Below are 21,285 nucleotides of genomic sequence, written 5' to 3' on the forward strand. Positions count from 1 at the left end.
CAGTCATGGATGTGGTCAAGTCGAAAAGCATTTATTAAACTCCCACTAATGTGCCAAGCATTCTGTTAAGCTCTGGGGACAAAGAAAGGCAAAAGTCTTCCTGTCAGGAGCACATAAACTGATGGGGGAGATAATATGCAAACAACCATGTACAAATAATACATATATACACATATATGTATATATATATATATGCACATATGAATATGTGTATATACACATACATATATAAGACAAATATATGTCCTATATGCATCCATCAATTTAACATATACACACATACACACCCATTCAACAACAGTTAGTTAACTGACTAAACCTAGCCACTTAACGTGGGAGAAGAGGGGAGGAATGATCCTCTTGGTGAAACTAAACATTTGACATTTACAAGTCAGCAATGAAATATGTATGATATGCATGAAATATACAGCTAGATCCATAGTTTTACCTAACTAATATAATTCACTCACTCCAGGAATGCATCCACTTATTGAACACTAGACAAGAATTGCATATTTAAAGTGCCAGGAGTTAATGTCTATAGATCATTTAAAAATCATGTGATTCTGGGCACAGCTAGGTGGCACAGTGGATAAAGCACTGGCCCTGGATTCAGGAGGATCTGAGTTCAAATCCGGATTCAGACACTTGACACTTACTAGCTATGTGACCCTGGGCAAGTCACTTAACCCTCATTGTCCTGCTAAAAAAAAAAAATCATGTGATTCTTAGTATTTTTTTCTGCCATTCTCACCAATGATCCAAAAACGAAAGGGAGTTGCATGGGATATAAATGATTCTCTTCTTCATCCCAAACCAATAATGATCAAACATTTTTTTTTGCCACCTGGGAGATATAAAATTGTTGGACCTTAGCAAGAATCCAGATTTAGGCTGCTTCCAGAACCCATATCAGTGACCTCATATCAGTTCTGGGATCAGAACCTCCTGCTAGGGAACCTCCAGAAAACTAAGGAAAGTAAGGCTTTTGAAGCAGTAGACTAAATGTTATTCTTGCAGCTGTCATATGTATATTACATAATGATTGCTGAGCACTTCCATTGTTGGTCAATGAACATTTATCAAGTGTCTACTGTGACATAGGCACTATACTAAGTTCTGGTACTATAAAGGCAAAAGACAGCCCCTGCTCTCAAGGAGCTCATAATATAATGGAGGTGACAACATGCCATCTAATTGTTTGCTCTATTTCTGTGACTGCAAAAAGTGCCTAGGTTTTGGTACATATTCAGTTGTATGTATATTTTTTGTTTCATGGTTTCCATGCCAAAACATCCATCACCAAATGACCAACCTACATATGTTTGTATACCCACACACACATATATACACATATGCCAGATATATATATATATATATATATATATATATATATATATATAGTATAGAACTCAGGAATCAGGCATTATCTTTGCTGGACTTCTAGGATTTATAAAATGTAAAGTCACTAAACGTTCAGGAGCCACCTACTTGATGAAGAGCTATTATTGACTAGTGTTGGGGCTTAATTATGATACTGATTTGCATGGGGGAAAATACAAAAGGCAGTGGAAAGCAATCTAGGGTCCTGTTATCCCGGGTTTCCTTTTTTTCTTTCTCCTACCACCTCAGGGGGTTCTGTCTTGCAAGTGATCTGCCAAACTAATCTTGCACTTCACTAAAGATAAGGGGCCCTCTTTATAAAGGTTGATTGTGGGTCCCAAATTTCTGACTGGCCCTGGATCTTACTGATACCCTTTATCATGACACTTTTTGGTCTTGGTTATATTTAACAGAAGTGGCTTTAATTTCTTTCTCTTTCTCCTCCCCACCCTCCATTTTTGTGCAATGCAACAAATGTCATGAGGATGCCTATCAGATAAATGCACTACTTCGTTCATCTTGAGGGTATGGTTGTCTTCTGTCTCTGGAGTTCGTAGGCGCGTGACTGAACTCTGGGAGCTTTTAATAACTCCAGGCAGTCAGCAGGCTCATGGCTCCTTTGTGTTTCAGAGGTGGATGTAGGAGTAGATGTAAAACACAGCAGCAGCTGATGATGTGTTATGATACTATTGATGAGGTGATGACTGATGAGGGGCTTTGTTTCTTTTTGTTTGTTCCTATATATTTTTATGAATTAATTTTTGTTGGAGCTTGGAAAATTCTATTATTGAAAAAGCTTTTTTCCCTTTAAAAATTTTTCTTGTCTCCACTCAGTCATCCATTTCCTTGTAATTAATAAAAGAACAGCCAGGGCATTCAAAGAAATGCCCAGGAGTGTTATTGTCTCCACGCTGGGTATCTATCAGCATCAACCAGATATGCTGTGGATCTGTTCTCAGGCACAGATTGATTTCCTAACACTGCTTTCTAGCTTGTTTCTTCCACTTTTGATGTGATTTTCAAAGGTTGTCTGGGTCATGTAACTTTTTTTAAAAAATGGAAAATTTGGAGCAGCTAGGTGGCACAGCAGATAGAGCATTGACCCTGGAGTCAGGAGGACCTGAGTTCAAATTCGGGCTCAGACCCTTGACACTTACTAGCTGTGTGACCCTGGGCAAGTCACTTAACCCCAATTGCCTCACAAAAAAAAATAAAAATAAATAAATAAATAAATAAATAAATGGAAATTTTCACAAAATGGTCATAATTTAACTTTTTTTTTTAATTCTGGAAGAATGGACTGATCTGACGACAGTCACATTTTGTCCTGGAGTTTCCTAATCTCAGATTCACCTTCCAAGACCTGGATACCAACTGTGTGTGAATATTCTTTTTACTTCTTCAAAACACATTTTCAGGGGTTTATAGAAACCATTCATCATCATGCCTTTATAAAGTACCATAGGACCACATCTGTAGAAATTTATGCAACACTTCTTTTCTCTAGTGAAGAAACAGCCTGAGTGCCTTTATCCTTTGATATGTTAAAAAGATGCACATGCTACAAGGTAGGGTAGAAAACATTTACATGTGAAAAATTTTTCCATTAGTCTTTGTTCTGTTTATACTAAGCCTTATGTCAGTTTGTTTTTCCTGTGGGATGAAGGAGGAACTTTGCAAAGGCCAGGTTTATCTCCTATACATAAAGGGAACAGATCTCTAAGGAGATTGGGGAAGGATTTCTGAAATACCCACCCCATCCTGCCAGAGGTAACCCAGAGACCTGTTCCTCCTTGACCCCTAGGACCACTACCCTACTCCCACTGATCATTCATTGGGTGGAAACATAGCTGCTCACACCACTTGGGTGAGCGTAGTCACTGGGATTTGCTGTCTGACCACTATGCCCTTTGGACCTCCAGGCATTGCCATATGACTTTCTTTCGTACTCTAAGGACTCCCAGGCTCTGTTATTTGCCATGCTATTGCACCCTAAAGACACTAGGCCTTTCTATTTAGCCTGCAGCTGCCCTCCTATATGGGTTGTCTCCCCTAATTAGAATGTGAGCTCCTTGTGTGTAGAAACTATCTTGATTTTCTATTGGTATCTTCAGAGTTTAGCCTGGTGCTTGGCACATGATCAGTTCTTAAAAAATGCATTCCTGGGGGGCAGCTAGGTGGCTCAGTGGATAGAGGACCGGCCCTGGATTCAGGAGGACCTGAGTTCAAATCCAGCCTCAGACACTTGACACTCACTAGCTGTGTGACCCTGGGCAAGTCACTTAACCCTCATTGCCCTTCCCTCCCCCTGCCAAAAGAAAAAAAGAAAACCCTAGCTGTTTGACCCTGGGCAAGTCACCTAACCCCAATTGTCTCACTTAAAAAAATAATAATAATAGTAATAGTAATAATAACAGTAGCTAACATTTATATAGACTTTCTATGGGCCAAGAACTGTACTAAACAGTTTACAATTATTATCTCATTTAACTCTGGAAAGTGGGTGCTATTAATATTCCCATTTTACAGATGGGGAAATGAGAGATGAAGTGACTTGCCCAGGTTCACAGAGCTAGGAAGTATCTGGGGTCAAATTTGAACTCCGGTCTTTTTCTACTCCAGGTTCCATGGTCTATCCATTGTGCCCCCTGACTCTCAGCTGCTCTGATACTCAGGACTCAGTTACAAATGTTCATCTCAAGAGTAAGTTGGTGGGGCAGCTAGGTGGTACAGTGGATAGAGCACTGGTCCTAGAATCAGGAGTATCTGAGTTCAAATCTGGCCTCAGACACTTGATACTTACTAGCTGTGTGACCCTGGGCAAGTCACTTAACCCCAATTGCCTCACCAAAAAAAAAAAAAAAAAGAGTAAGTTGAATCAATAGAGCTCATTTGGGTGCAGTGGAATTAGATATTCCTGTGTTTAAACAACAGATTTGAAATAAACAATGATAGCACAATGATTGTAAAGATGAGGAAAGGGAAATGAATTACTTCGATTCTGTCATCCTGGGACAAACTGAAGCTTTTTCTTTGTGTTTCACACTGAAAACAATTAAACGGAAAGTGAATAATGAGGTGTAATATTTGTGTTTGATTAGTACAAGTTTTAGTTCCTATGTGAAATTCTTTACTGAATTTGACTAACATCTTCAACATTGAAAATTCTTTTTATATTGCTAATTGCTTTAAAAACTAAAAATTGAATCAAGAAAATAAAAATGTTATATCTGTGGCACAATTTTGTAGTTGCCTAAATTATACCTTTTGTGGTCCTTTCAATTTTATTAAAATTTACTAGTGAATGGGGCAGCTAGGTGGCATAAATGATCAAGCACTGGCCCTGGATTCAGGAGGACCTGAGTTCAAATCTGGCCTCAGACACTTGACACTTACTAGCTGTGTGACCCTGGACAAGTCACCTAACCCTTATTGCCTCGCAAAACAAACAAACAATTTACTAGTGAAATGCAATTTTTGTGACTATCAAATCTATGGGACAGCTAAGTAGTGCAGTTGATAAAACACTGGGACTAAAGTCAGGAAGATTCATTTTCCTGAGTTCAAATCTGCCCTCAGATGCTTACTAGCTATGTGATTGACCCTGGACAAGTTACTTAACCCTGTTTGCTTCAGTTCCTCATCTGGAATATGAGCTGGTGAAGGAAATGGCAAACTACTTCAGTATCTTTGTCAAGAAAACCCCAACTGGACTCATAAAGAGTTGGACACAACTGAACGACAAGTCAAACTTATGCTTCTGTGTGGGAATTTTAAGGACTATTTATTGTTTCATGTGTAAAGAACTCTTCAAAATTAAAATGAATAATGTTCCTTGATCAGCTATGATCATTACACACCTGATTGATTTCCTTTATACCTGTGATACCATGTTCTGAGGAAACTCATCAGCTTGCAAGATCACTTCAGCCTTGGTACTCACACCTCATCAGTGCCCTCTGCTTTGGGGACCCCTCTGAATGGAGAATGGAGCAGAGAGCTCCTTCACAAACCTCCTTGAAAGCAGGGAGCTCAGGATAGCTAACTCTTCATTTCCCTCTGGTCTGAAAAAATGACTTTGGATTTCATCATGCCTCCAGGGTTGAGGACCTTCCCTTCTTCCTTCCCCCTTTACCTTCTTTTTGTGTGTTTTCTTCCTTTATTATATCATAAGCTCCTTAAGGGAGCTCAGCATTTGTACCTCTAGGACTTAGAACATTCCCTGGCACATAGTTAAGGCTTAATAAATTGGGGTTTTTTTGTTTGTTTTTTACTGATTATGAAGGAACATAGGTTGACAGATTTGGCTATTTTGACTAACATCTTCAACATCGAAAATTATTTTTATATTGTTAATTGCTTTAAAAACTAAAAACTGAACCAAGAAAATAAAAATGTTATTTCTGTGGCACTATTGAACATAAAATATGAGAATCTATTTCAGTTAAATCACTGACAAATTTGCAGAAGTTAAGGCTTGAAAACAGACATTGTCCTGTTATTAATTACTTGGACTGACCAATATGTATGTACAAATTTTGAGGTAGCTAGGTGTCAAAGTGGACAAGGTACTGGACTTGGATTCAGGTAGAACTGGGTTTTCAAATCCAGCTTCAGATACTTACTAGCTGTGTGATCCTGAGCAAGCCTCTTTTTCTTCATCTGTAAAATGATGGGAATAATAATAGCACCTAGCTCACAGGGTTGTTGGGAGGATCAAATGAGATAATATTTATAAAGCACTTTGAAAATCTTAAAATGTTATATAAATGTTTTTATATATATACAGATATGTGTATATCCACAAGATTTAATAAAAGAAAATTTTCACTCTATGCATTTCTTTTGTGGCCATTATTATTAGTTGTTTCATTTCATGATTATTATTGAAAATAATTTCGTCCTATAGAGTAAGAAGGTGTTAAAAATGATCTGCTTGGGATGTCAAATATGCTAGGTACAACTTGGCTTCTCTATGTCCCAAGAAACTTTTTAAGACTAAGTTTCTAAGCAATCATAAATCTTTCTTGGTAGAAGGAGTTCCCTTACCAGGAATTTCCTACACTGACGAAATCACATCTTTATTGAAAAATTAAAACTAAAAATAATTCCAACTGATACAAGTCTCAAATTTTCAATTCCAGTGAGCTTAGGGGTCTTTCCTCCAGTCCCCATCCCTCTCCTATTGTAAACACATACACACATACACACACACACACACACACACACACATACTTTGCTTTTCCAATGAAATGACCTCCTCTGTACACTGTATATGTCTTATATATGTAACGATTGGAATGATGCCACCTGCTAGAGACTTACTGTAGAAAAGCTCTGCCATGAGGTGAAGGTCTCTGAGGGCAAGACCATGAGTCTTTTCTTTGGCATCAGGAAGTCACATTTGCTTGTGGGAGGAAGAAGGGGGGAGCCTGGCGCTCTGACTCGCTCTCTTTCCTGTGGACTCTGGTGGAGAGCGGAGCTAGAAATGATCTCTCCCTTTAATAGATAGATGAATGTAGGCCTTTCTCTCTCTCTTTACCAAATTCTTATTCTCCTTAATAAATGCTTAAAAGCCTAACTCTTGCTAAAGCTTATAATTTATTGGCGACTACTCATTAGATATTTTAGACAGACTAGCTAGAATTTTAGCCTTAACATATATATGTAGCTGTTTACATCTTGTCTCTACATTAAAATGTGAGTTTCTTGAGAGAAGGGACCTTGATTATCCCTTTTAATGTATCCTCAGCACTCAGCACAGTGCCTGGTGCATAGGAGTTCCTGTTAGGTGGCTCATTGGGTTAATAGATGCAGGATCCAAAAGACCTTGAATTCAGACAGTTCCTAATTGGGTGACTGTGCACAAATCACTTAACCTCTGTCTGCCTCAGTTTCCTCGTCTGTCAAATGGAGACAATAATGGTCTGATTAGGCACAGGTGGGTACATATACCTTGACTCCAACATAGTGATGCCATTTTGGTTCTTTTCAAGAACCAACAAAAGATAACAATCAACCATTATGAGGCTCAGGTGAGATAATACTTGTAAAGCACTTTGTAAACCTTTAAAGTACTAAATAATAATAATAATAATAATAATAATAATAATAATAATAATAATAATAAACATATGATACTATGAACCAGGCACTGTGCTAAGCACTCCACAATTATCATCCCATTTGATCTTTACAACAATCTTGGGAAGTGAGCACTATTATTACCCCCATTTTATAGATGAGGAAACTCTGACAAACATGAGGTTAGGTGACTTGCCCAAAATGTCTGAGCCTAAGTTTGAATATGTCTTCCTGATTCAAAGCTGAACACTCTATCCACTGTGCAAACCAGCTCTATAAATTCTAGTTATATATTATTGACTTATTGATAGAATACCAGTCTACTGGGATTAATATTTAGTCAATTTATTTCCATTCCTTCTTCTTTAGTCTTCATGAGATTAGCATAGATGTTTTGTTTCTGTTCTGTTCCAGAACATTACTCACCTGAGTCTATCATCATAATCTGTCATAGCATATGCATCCTTTGCTATAGCTATCAGAATGTCCCAACAGAAGATTATGACTGGGGATGTCAAATAAGCCTGATGTATAGATGTCTTCTAGAAAAAGAAGAATCCAATTTTTAAAGAAATATCCTTTATAAAAAAAGGACAAAAAAAGAAACTGAGAAAATGGGGGGATATATATATATATATATATATATATATATGTATATATACATTTAAATGTCATCATCAATATATGTTTCTATGTAGTGTTATCTGGTAAATGTTATGTTTAATGACTTGATTTTATAGCTGTGTCTACTGGACTTGTTTTGACAGCACTAATGTTTTAAAGGATTATCTATACTGTGTCTGTGAAGCTTGTTTTGGCAGCATTACTAAGATTATATATTTATTTTTTCTCATCAAATCATTTTTTTCCCCATTTGACATGCTTAAAACTAAATGTTCAGGTAGAATGCAGCATACATCTCCTATAATTAAGACACTGACTGTGAGCAGATGGATGCTTCCCACCCCCCACAAAATTGTACTCCATTTAACAAAATGACAGGATTTCCTATAGAGCAAACCAGAATGACTAATTGACTGTTTGAAGAGAGGGTGACAAACCAGATTTTTCAGTGTTCCTCAGATAACACAGTAGAAGCATGAAATAAATACCCCATGATCATTTAGTTAAAGTGTTTTTCTCTTAGCATCATATGACAAAGGTACTTGGCACACGTCATCAAGGCTGTCTCCCATGAAAGTAAACTAAAACAGAAAATTTTGAAGACCTGTAATCTTTACATTCTATCTACCTATCTATCCATTCATTTGTGTATCTAGCTATCTATTTCTGTCCGTTTTTTTTTTCTCGCTATCCATCTATCGGTCTCTGCCACTTTCTCTGTTACTCCCTCCCCCCGCCTCTCTCTCTCTCTCTCTCTCTCACACACACACACACACACACACACACACACACACACACACACACACACATCCTTTCTCCCTCTCTCTGTCTCTCTCCTCTTTTCCCAGGGCTGATCGATATGTGTGTTGTTGTTTAGTCACTCTGGTTGTGTCAGACTCTTTGTGACCCCATTTACTGGTTTCTTGGCAAACATACTGGAGTGGTTTGCCATTTCCTTCTCCAGCTCATTTTATAGATGAAGAAACTGAGGCAAACATCATTATGTGACTTGCCCAGGGTCACAGAGTTATTAAATGTCTGAGTCCAGATTTGAATTCGGGAAGAGGAGTCTTCCTGACTCCAGGTCTGTCACTTTATTCACTATGCCACCTAGCTGCCCCTACCTATATGTATGGATACATATTATTATTCATTCATTTGGAATTTCATTTCACTGGACATAGATATTGGACTAAAGAATATAGATATTTATTACTACTTTGCAACCACCAAAGTATTTGGGATTTGTGTATTTTTCTAAAAAATTGGGAAAACTAGATGATGTATAGAATTATATATTGGAATCAGAGACCACTGAAATACTGAAGAGACAGCAAAACAAGGACTTTTGAGAAACTTAATTAACCTGAAAATGACACAGTCTTCAATTTTTACTGTTTCAAGGTTGAAAAGCAAAAGAAAAGAGAAAACAATTCAACTCCAACTTGGATGACAATAATTGCAACCTGTCAGCTCTAAGAAATATAACACACATCAATTTTTAATCTCTTCTTGTCCTCTCCTCTCCTTTTGGCAAAAACAATGAATCTTAGGAGTGAGATAATAATATATTTTCAAAAATCCCCCCAAATGCTTGCCAAAGTGGTCTCTTTCCCCCCTTATTTAGCTTTTAATATCTTGAAAATCCCTTCTGTACAAGGAAATGTTTAACTGAGATACTAAGACATCTCTAGTGTATAGATAATATCCATAGGCAAAATTAGCAGTCTTCTTGTTTGACAAATACATGAACCTTACAGATATTCTACTATCTCTGGTTTTATATTTGATTAGGGTATTACTGAAGAAAGAACAGGAGCACAGACTGAATATTAGCTCTAAGTCTTAGCTAGAATAAACATGTTCAGGCCAGTTCTTTCAGCAAAGGCAGATTAAATGGAAAAAAAGGGAATGTCAAGGAGAGTAGCAGTTATCCAAAATGGTAGCCACATATTGAGAAAATTCTAAAGTTCATGTGCTGTGATAAAATAACATTACTTAGTGGATGCAAACATTTTCCTCCAGATTTTTCAAAGTGCTTTGTAAAAGGAAGAAAAAATAAAGAGAAAGAGCAGTGGGAGGGGAAAAGAGAAAGAGAAAGGGAGGGAAAAGAAGGGGGAAAGAAGAAAAAGAGACACAAGGGATATGCAAAAACCAAGATATCAGAATTGGAACTGACAATAAAATTAAATTCCTTTCTAAACTGGGTCCTGTATTGTGACTTAAAGATGATCAAGAATAAACAATTATAGTTGTGTATCGGGTTTATTTTCCAGATTGACCTCTGGAGTCAGGTTTAGTTGTAAAGTTGCTGCTTGGGATCTTGGCATGCCTGTATGCATAGCAACCTGTATTCCTTCTTCCAATCCTGTTCATCTCCAATATCTCAGTTTCTCCCTTTCCCTTATTACTTGCTCCAGAAGAGAGTAGAACATAGCTAAACTTGAGAACCAGTGGATGTACTGCTGGTCCTTCTACATATATAGGAAAGTTAAAAGTTAACTTGCAGGTAAGGCTACCTGGGACCATGGACCAAACTTATAAATAAGCTTGGGTTACCTTGTAGGAAAAAAACAAATAGACACTAATTTAGTTTTGTTATAGGTCGACAAAATACACCTTTGCACTCTTTTATCTGGACCAGTGATATCAATGTACAAAAAAATACATGTGTGGAAACTCTCTTCATAGCTATAGGTAAGCAATGTACACGTCTCAGAGTACTTTCTGGGGCAGAGAGAGGTATTGTAATCAAACCACTACTGTGAGGGAGGGGCAAGATTAGGACCTAGATTTTTTTTTTTCACGGCAATGAGTGTTAAATGACTTGCCTAGGGTCAAGTGTCTGAGGCCAGATTTGAATTCAGGTCCTCCTGAATCCAGGGCCAGTGCTTTATCCATTGTGCCACCTAGTTGTCCTGAACCTAGATTTTTATGCCTCAAAGGTACTAAGTAGTCCTCTGGCCACTGTGCCATGTAGCCTTTCACCTAAGTTCACCTTTGTACTTGTGTGAAACTTGCTTCAAGTGACAATAGCTATTTATATAAAGAGAATAAAGATTTATTTGTTTTGGTATCCTAAATCATTTATTTTTCTTGGTTGGTTCTTTACGAAAGATTTATTTGAGAAGGAGAGACAAGAATTGCACAGGGTGAAAAGGTATGGAGGGACTATGATCTTTACTACTACCACCCTGATGAGAACATAGATATAATTAAGGATTTGAGTAAATAAAGGGCTCATTTCTACATGTAAAAAACAAAGGAAATGGCTTGGTCTGGAAAGATTAATAAGATTAATGACACTAGAGTTCTAATTAGACTAAAAGAATTAATTCTCTTTTCTCTATCTTGCCATTTTATCAAAAATTAACAAAAATAAGGTATAAAGTATAATGAATAAAGAGGGTAGGGCTGGATGACTGGCATTAGCAATGATGCAATACCATTACCACTACTTGGGCTCTCTCTTACTCTCTTAAGTGTGCATAACTCTAAGAGGAATCTAATTTCAGCTAGAGTATCATCTATTAAAAGTCTCCTGTTTCCTTACTTCCCAAATCCTGGCTACATCATACTGTTGATGTGCCCTCTCTGCTGGTGGCCAGTGGGATCTCCTCTCCTCCTCTGGATACTCCCCTGAGAGGTATTGGACTCCCCTACTATGTGAACCCTGTGGAGACCACATGCTGGAGACCACAGAGGGTCAGGACCTTGTGCATTGTAGACCCTTAATATTTTTAAATGAAGTAAATTAATGCTCTAAGGAATAAAAGCCTTCCTTAGATTTTTTTTTTCTCCTCTCACCCTACCTGTTAAGCTTTAGATCTTTTTTTTTTTTTTTTTTTAGTGAGGCAATTGGGGTTAAGTGACTTGCCCAGGGTCACACAGCTAGTAAGTGTGTGTTAAGTGTCTGAGGCCGGATTTGAACTCAGGTACTCCTGACTCCAGGGCCGGTGCTCTATCCACTGCGCCACCTAGCTGCCCCATAAGCTTTAGATCTTATGTGGAAAGATCCTTAAATGAATGCCGTGCTGATGTTGCCATATAATGGGGCCTCTTCAATTATTCTCTTCACTGTGGTTAATAAAGTATACTATTAACCATATAGTTACCTTGTATGATTTTTTTAATTGACAGCAGAATAGAGAGAGACAGACAGACAGAGAGACAGATAGAGAAGAGGGAGAGAGAGATGGAGAGAGACAGAGAGACAAAGAAACAGAGAGAGACAAAGAGAGACAGAGACAGACAGAGAGAGACAGAGAAACAGAAAGAGAGACAGAGAGACAGAGACAGAGAGAGTGTATGTGCTGACTGGACTAGCAGTTAGGAAATGCTGGGTTCAAATTTTACCTTAAACACTATATGACCCTGGGAAAGTCTCTAAAACTCTCAGCCAGAATTTCTTCATTTGTAAAATGGGAATGAGAGGAATTATAACATTTTCCTCAGAAGCTTTGTATAAGGATCAATTGAGACAATGGAAAGCACCTTGCAAACCTGAAAAGCTATATAAATAGCAATTATTGTTATTATTATTATTCAGGGGAAACTAGGTGGCTCAGTGGATAGAATGCTGGGCCTGAAGTCAGGAAGACTCTTCTTCCTGAGTTAAAATCTGGTTTTAGATACTTACTAGCTGTGTGACTCTGGACAAGTCTTTTAACCCTGTTTGCCTCGGTTTTCTGATCTGTAAAATGAGATGGAGAAGGAAATGGCAAACCACTCCAGTATCTTTACCAAAGAAACCCCAATGTGGTCATGAAGAGTTGGACATGACTCAACAACAATTTTATTATTAGTTAACTATTATTATCTTTTAATTTTGCCTTTTAACTACCATTTTATATCTGGTTTTATTCTATAATTGATTGCTTTCACATAAAATGCTATTCCTTGAACATTACTGGGAACTTTGGTTACTTTTTTATATATTTGTGGGTGTTCCTTAGTTCTTGCTTTTTACAACAACTGCAGCAACAAAGATCATAGAAATTGTTAATCTTTGCTCCAACCCTGCATATAGCTGAACTTTGTTTGGTTAAGCAGATCTTACCCCAGATTTTAGAAACCGGACAACTCATTCCTCATGAAAAAATAAAAAAAAACTTCTTTCTCTGACCCTTGTACCAATTCTCCAATTAACTAAAATCACATATCCTGGTCTTTTCCCTAAAATAAACCCCAGTGAAGACAAGAGGGTAAAGGTTTTAGGTTTTATTTGATTTTCTCCTCTACTTCCTGGCTAAAGTATTTTAGTAATACTCTTTGTGGAAATCCAAAGACAGATTCTCTTTTTGCTCACTATAATTTTTCCTTTAGCAGTTTCTCACTGGTTTATAAATTCTTGAACTGTCTTTTCCTTTTCCTTTTTCTGTTTTCTTTCCCTTTTCATTTTGATTTATTGAAACCATCAACTACCCAGGAAACCCCCTGTGCCCACCTGCCTGATCTAAACAGTCAGTAGCCCAGGAAAAGTGACAGTATCTTTGTGTTCCCTTAACCCCTTTCTTACCTTTCACTGGGCTTGCTGAGCTTGTAGGCAATTGGATACACTGTAGTCTACTTTAGATCTTGCCCAATTCTTCCACATTTCCACCAAATTCCCCACCTTCTGCCACATCTACATGTGAAAGCTCTCTCCTGTTTCTCTCTCTTGCCCATCTCTCCTTATCTTGACCCCCAAACATATAGATTAGCTTCCACTAGGTGGATGATTGCAATGGTGACAGTCTGAAGAACAGGTATGGAGGTTTTGTCATTGCTTTTTATTTTTATTTTTTTGGTCAGGGAATAGTCTAGTTCTTACTTGAAAACAAAACATGTGTATATTATTTGTATATATGCATGCAATGTAATATACATGTATGTGAATATATATAATATACACAAATTTATAGGCTATATCATATGTTATATATATTTATATGTATATTATATATACATATACACACACACGCTCACATACATAAGTGTGAATGTATTCTTTCTAATGAATGCTATACAATCCCTCAAAGACGACTGGTGCTTTTTACCATGGAAATGGTATCGACTTGTGATTTGAACCATTTGTCTTTTCCCACATTATCATTTGAACTCATATCTCTTGAAGAAAATTAGAGGGATTTTCAACGTTATAATTCCTAGTATCATTCTGATTTTGTTAGGAAAGTACTTAGCTGAGATTTTTACATGTGATATTTTCCCCAGATGACAACTTTGCAGTCTCCAGTTTTTCTAAGGCAATTACATTTCTCTGTTTTTGATTCCTGATTTAGAATAGTAAGGATATTCATAGATGAGAGTATCATGAACTTTTTGCCACCTTTCTAATCTTCTTATACTTTACTCCCTCTCCTTGTGCTCTATGATCTAGTGATTCTGGCTTCCTTGCTGTTCCTCATACAAGCAATCCATTTCCCAAATCCAAAATTTTCACTGGCTGTTTCCCATGCCTGGAATTCACTCTCTTCATCTGTACTTTCTGGCTTCTTTGGCTTCCTTTAAGCATCAGGTAAAACCTTACCTGCTATAAAAATACTTCCCCAGGGGCACAGCTAGGTGACACAGTGGATAAAGCACTGGCCCTGGATTCAGGAGGACCTCAGTTCAAATCTGACCTATGACACTTGATACTTGCTAGCTGTGTGACCCTGGGCAGGTCATTTATCCCTCATTGCCCCACAAAAGAGAGAGAGAGAGAGAGAGAGAGAGAGAGAGAGAGAGAGAGAGAGAGAGAGAGAGAGAGAGAGAGAGAGAATACTTCCCCAGTCCTCCTTAATGCTGGTGGTTCCCTTTGAGACTACCTAAATTCACCTTGTATATATCTTTTCATTCCATAGGTGTTTATATCCTGTCTCCCCATTAGTATGTAAGCTCCTTGAAGACAGAGTTTGTTTTTGCCTTTCTTTGTATCCCTAGTGTTTGGCACAAAGACTGGGACCTTCTGTTGTTGTTCAGTCATTTCAGTCATGTCTGACTCTTTGTGATCCCATTTGAGGTTTTCTTGGCAAAGATATTGGAGTCATTGGCTATTTCCTTCTCCCATTCATTTTACATATGAGGAAACTGAGGCAAACAGGATTAGGTGAGTTTTAGGATTAGGAAAATGAGTCTTCCTGACTTCAGGCCCAGCACTCTATCCACTGTAGCACCTAGTTGTCTGAATGACACATAGTAGGCACTTGATAAATACTTTTTGATTTCACTTGACTTTTTTCTTTTTAAACCAGACCTGTCATTTCATCTATATAGGGGATACCAGGTACAGAAAATCCCTCTACTTACGAATCTCTAATTATTTTATGCCTACAACACTAGAGAGCTGCTGGGAGCACAAGGAGGTTGAATTATTTGGCCTGAGAGCACAGTTAGTGTTTGTCAGACTCAAGACTAAAGCCTACAGCTCTATCTACCATTCCTCGTTATAACAACAACAACAACAACAAAATCCACCAAAGGATCTGTTGGAAGTTTCTCTGTGCAGGGCCCTGAGTCTTAAATTCCATAATAACCTTTTAGCAGATAGCCACCAAGAGACCTGCAAGTCGCACCTGGTTTTATAGCACGATTTAAAGATTTACATTAGAGCTGTATGTAATCAGTTCTGAAAAGCTGAGTAGTTTCGGTCACCTGAATGAACAGAAATAGGTCATCTACAGAATGCTGTTGGTTTTGTGTCATCAGTTTTAAGAGTAAAACCACAAAACAAAACAAACAAAAAAAGAAATTGTGTTGTGATCTACCATTGTATTCATGTGATATATCAGATGTAATCAATTTTAGCCTTTGCATTAGAATTCACATGGGCTGGAAGATGATGAAGAACCGCTCATCCATTTGTGAGGCCCACGAGCATGATTATCCTCATTGTGTAAACATGGCAACGTAATGAATGTTTCTAATATCATATAACGCAGTGATTGGGTCGGGGTTGTAATCCCCAGTCATCTACATCAGCTTCAGGCTGTTTTTAGTACTCTCAACTGTCCGTGTTAAATTGGGTCTGTGATCACTTCTTTCCTATTTTTTTTTTCCTCCCCAGAAGCTAAGGATGAACAATCCATTTACCGTTTGAAGATATGGCAAAAGGCCGGAACACAGGAGGAGGAAGAAGGAAAAGGACATAATTATAAGCGAATATGTCTGACCTTGGTGATCTTGTAGAGTTTAAGGCAAATGGATAAAATCCATTTTCACTTATTTCTGACAAAGTGAACAGGTGAACAGCCATCTGAGAGAGAATATAGGTTACTTTTCATTTCATTTTTTCAAAGTACGAATACTGTTAGTTCTTCCTAATAAGAAAAGGTCTATCATGGTTATTTTTATGTATATACATATGTGTGTATATCTATATGCATCTATATTTATATAGACATACATATACTCACATGTACACACACACATATATATTCTCAAAAAGAAATATTGAATTCCTTTCTTAGAAAGGCGGCATCATTGTATCAGCATGAAAAGGACATCAAATCTATAGGTTTTGGAAAGATTTTTATAGCATTCTTATTTTAGTTGTAGCAAAATAGAGGGCCTTACTTTTTATCTTTATTTGAGCAGGAGCATATCATTCAAGGTATTGGGGCACAGGGAGCAAATCGAAGGATTTGGGGTCAGAAGACCAGGTTTCAATGACGATTCCTGCTACTTCCTATTGGCATGACCTCAGGTAAGTTATTTCTCATCTCAAAGATCCAGCCTCATTCCCTGTAAAAAGGAGTAGGACTAGATGATTTCTAAGGAGCCTTACACATCTATTTTATGTTCACTAGACAGTCAGGACATATGGACCATGATCTTCTAATAATCTAAATAGAACCTTTCCTGATCTCAACTGCTCGTGCCCTTCCCCCAAACGATCTTATATTTATTTTCTACATACTTATATGTAAGCATATACATGTTTATGCTAAACTTTGCCAATATGCATGCTATACTTAAAAGCATGCAAAGTGATAAACTTCGTATTGGCTTATATGTTTCCATTATATATGTATATGCATATACATATGTACACAATGCACATATATGTCACCTATGTGTATATACATATATGTATACATATGTATGTGGAAAGAGAGAAAGGAACTTTATTCTCATGATAGAATGTAAGCTCTGTGAGGACAGGGACCATTCCATTTTTAGTTTGTATTCCCAGCACCTGGCACAACATAATAGGTGCTTCCTAAATGCTTTTTGACTGAATGATGGATTACACAATTATGTGATGGTCATGATCATTGCAAATAAAAAAAGACTTCATAAGAAAATGAAACCACAGACAAGATGATCTAAATTTGAATTCTGCAGGGTTACATGATTGTATCTCATAAAGAATACCACTTGATTGGGGGAACTTATTTTGGTAAGCAGATTACATCCCTTTACTTTCCCATATAAAGAAGGGCAGCATAGGCATAATGGAAAGAGCCTTTCACAATTTGGCTCTCTCTTTCCTAGTTTATGCTGTTCCCTTTCACAAACTCTATGTTCCAGTCAAACTGGTCCCTGAACTCAATAATCTTCCTCCCCTCTTCACTCATGATAACACAGGCCTAGAACAGACTCAAGAGTTACAGGGTGAGATGAATAATTTACTTAAAATTTATACTTTAGAGTTTACTAAGTTTCTCTGTTTCCTTTTTCTTGACCTTCTTTTCCCTCTTTTCTTCCTAGTCCCTTTGTCTTTTTTATCTTGTCCTTTAAGTACTTTCTACATAGAAGATGCTTGAGAAATGTTTGTTCCACTGTCACTCCTGTTCTCTCTCCTCTCATCTGTCTCTTTGCCTATCCTTCCCTTGCCTTCCCTTCTTGCCTTCCCTTCCTTCCCTTTCCATTTCTTCTTCTCTTCCTCTTCTCTCTTCCTGCTTCCTCTCCTTCCCCTTCTCCAGCTTTTCTCTACCTCTACTCCTCTCTGCATCTCTCCACCTTTTTCTCCCTTCTCTCAGTCTCTTCTTCTTTTGTCTACCATAACAGGAGGTTAACATATCAGTTATTTATTGAATCCAATTATATGATTCTTGTTAATAATTTTAAAGTTGTCAAGCATATTACATTCTCTCTTTAAAAAAACACATTACATTCCCTTGCATTAATTTGTAGCCTATAATTGCTTTCTTTGGTGGATGGGGTGACTCTTGCCAAAAATAACTAACATTTAAAAAATGCTTTACCCTCATTATCATATTTGAGTCCCACAACAATGCTGTGAAGTAGGTAGCAGAGTTACGTATATCCTCACTTTAAAGATGAATATGCTGAGGCTTTGATGACTTAAATGACTTGCCCATGGTCACACAGCTAGTAAATATGAGAGACAGGAATCAAACCTAGGCCTTGATAAATCCTAGTCAACTCTTTAGCTGCCTCTCACAGAAAAGGGGTTTCCCATTCTTTTATTGATGCTGTGGTAGCCTCTAAAAGACAATCCCTCTCAAATTCATAGGTCAATGCCAAAGGAATTCATCCCAGGGGAGAATTTACAAAGTCTCAGTAGAATCCTGCAAATATTTTAGGATAAGAGCTGTTGTTATTCCCCCTACCCCTACTGCCACTGTCATCAAATAATAGGTTATGCATTGTGGAAAATCAGAAAATTCCATATTCTTGCAAACTTTCTATACAGAAATATCTTAAGACTAGATGGTGGAGGAAAGGTAAAAATTGGAGAGGATTTTCACTATAAAATCCTGACAAATATGAAGGCATCAGGAAGCAATATGCCATCTGACTCACAATGTATGCAAATACTTTTTATTATCTTTCTTTTTTCACAGAGACCAACATAGTCTTTCTTCTAGAATTACTGAACTGAAGTGGGGTTGGGGGCTTAGTAGCCTATCTCCACATGGTAGTGACCAACCACCATTCCCACATCCTACCGCACAGGTGGCCCAGGGAATAGACTGAGGTAAAAGAGAAATGAAAAAGGGAGAAGGGGGGCAAAATTAATGGGAGAAGCAAGACGGCATCTCAGGATATCTAGAGACTTCTAAAAATGGTGGCACTAAGTTAACCCTAGAACTGTTTTTTTCTTTTTTTTTTTCTTTTTTTAGTGAGGCAATTGGGGTTAAGTGACTTGCCCAAGGTCACACAGCTAGTAAGTGTTAAGTGTCTGAGGCCGGATTTGAACTCAGGTCCTCCTGACTCCAGGGCCGGTGCTCTATCCACTGCGCCACCTAGCTGCCCCTAGAATTGTTTTTAAAAACAGCAAGATAGCATTTCATTTCTGATTTTGTATCTCATGCCCTATTTAACAGCCACAATATTAGGACAAGTTCAATTTTCATGTAAAATTAAATACTCGTTAATTTACACCCAATTGTCCCATTTTCTTTCTTGGTTTTCCTCCAGGAGACAATGTTTTTTTCTATAATCTTTGTAGGACTCATCTGAAGCATGTATGGAATTAATTTGCAAGGTAGCTCTCAGATACATCATTCTATTTACCTCTAATAGTTGCAAAATGACAACTTTTCCCACTGGTTCTATTTTGTACAGTTGACTGGTCAAACAATTAATTCTGAGACTGTTTAACAAGAGTAAGCTCAGAGGAGTTAGTATTTTGCATTTTTCAACAGCTTCATTTGAATATCTTTTTACATAGCCCCCATTACTGAAACACCTATCTGCTTTGACTTGAGTGGCAATGTAACAAGAAATAATGGAAAAGCACCAAAGAGTGTGTTATCTCCCTTCGTTCTGAGTAGCAGATTATTTCAGGGATCAAGTCGATAGTAGGCTGTATTGTCTGCCAGGCCATGAATACTATTATGAATATGTTGAAATATGTTATAAATATGATATATTTAATACTGTTCAAATCACATCAGTATGAAATGGATTTTCGATTTCTGTCAAAACCTAGATATCACAGACTTAAGACAGGAATGTTAGCTTGGAAAGAGTCCCCCAAAAGATGGGCAATTGTAGAGCACTAACTCAAAAACTTTTAAGAAAGTCTTTTTTCCCCATGTATTCAATGACTAAGATCATATCCTGATGGCTTGATAAAGGAGCAGTTGGCATTTTACAAACTTCTAAATTTCTGATAGACCCAAGTTGTCTTTGAAAGTATTGGGATCGGGACAGCTAGGTGGCGCAGTGCATAGAGCACCGGCCCTGGAGTCAGGAGGACCTGAGTTCAAATCCGCACTCAGACACTTAACTCTTACTGGCTGTGTGACCCTGGGCAAGTCACTTAACCCCAATTGCCTCACCCCCCCAAAAAAAAAACCAAACAAACAAACAAAAAAAAGTATTGGGAGCAATATTGAAAAAGTTGAAGGATTCCAGTAGAATGTATGCAATGTATGTTGACTAATAAGAAGTCCTAGATTATTATCCATGTTCTAACAATTACATGGAAGTCTTTCTCCAAGGCAAAAGTTGAATCCTGAAACCAAAGGGTGTGGAAGAATAATATATAGAAGTTCTATATGACAACCAAGTAAATGTACATCAAAAAGTTGTATCCAATAGCAGTAATATCATCAAGGTGAATGTTGAAAATAAGGATAGGATTAATACAGGTGTTAATAGAGTACAGGGCTCTCCTGAAGGCACCAGTTTATTTTCCAACAAATTTGTTTGTCATACTGAAAACCAGGGGTTCTTAATTTTGGTCAGTGAACTTGGTTTTTAATATTTTGATAATTATATTTCAATATAATTGGTTTCTTTTGTAATGCTATTTTATTTTATGCATTAAAAATATGATTCTGGGAAATCCATAGGTTTCACCAGACTGCTGAAGGGAGTCATTACATAAAAAAGTCTAAGAATCCCAGGTGTAGATTTAAGCTTAGCATTACAGCATTACTGAATGCTTAGATAAATAGATTATTTTTTTAAAATAGGAAATCAAATGTTTGTAATTAAAAAAGAATCACAATAATTTTTGAAAATGCTAAGACAGTTGCTACTAAATTTAACTTTGGGAAGAAAGTATTGAATAGAAATAAACAAAATTTTCCCTTACTTTCTTTGTTTTGCCCATCGCCTTTAAGATGGAGAGATTTAGGTCTTCTAGGGCTGCCAGAACATTCTCATATTCTCCAAGGTGCTGAGAAAAATATTCTGAAAGTAGAAAAAAGATGCAAATATGTATTTTAACTTTATAAAAACAAAAGTACACTGGTGCATATCTAGCCAGAACTCAAATATTATTGAAAAGAC

At 37.3% G+C, this 21,285-nt stretch overlaps 1 protein-coding gene across 1 annotated transcript in view; it reads right to left on the minus strand.

The window, feature by feature from the left end:
* Nucleotides 1-21,285, minus strand: part of NECAB1 (N-terminal EF-hand calcium binding protein 1) — a 219,486-nt gene that overhangs the window by 88,113 nt on the left and 110,088 nt on the right. Inside the window, exon 5 of the mRNA XM_043975891.1 lies at nt 21,089-21,186. Coding sequence (XP_043831826.1) covers nt 21,089-21,186 — 98 coding nt within the window. The remainder of the gene's footprint in view (nt 1-21,088; nt 21,187-21,285) is intronic.

This window comes from Dromiciops gliroides, chromosome 1, assembly GCF_019393635.1.
Source record: "Dromiciops gliroides isolate mDroGli1 chromosome 1, mDroGli1.pri, whole genome shotgun sequence".
Classification (NCBI taxonomy): domain Eukaryota; kingdom Metazoa; phylum Chordata; class Mammalia; order Microbiotheria; family Microbiotheriidae; genus Dromiciops; species Dromiciops gliroides.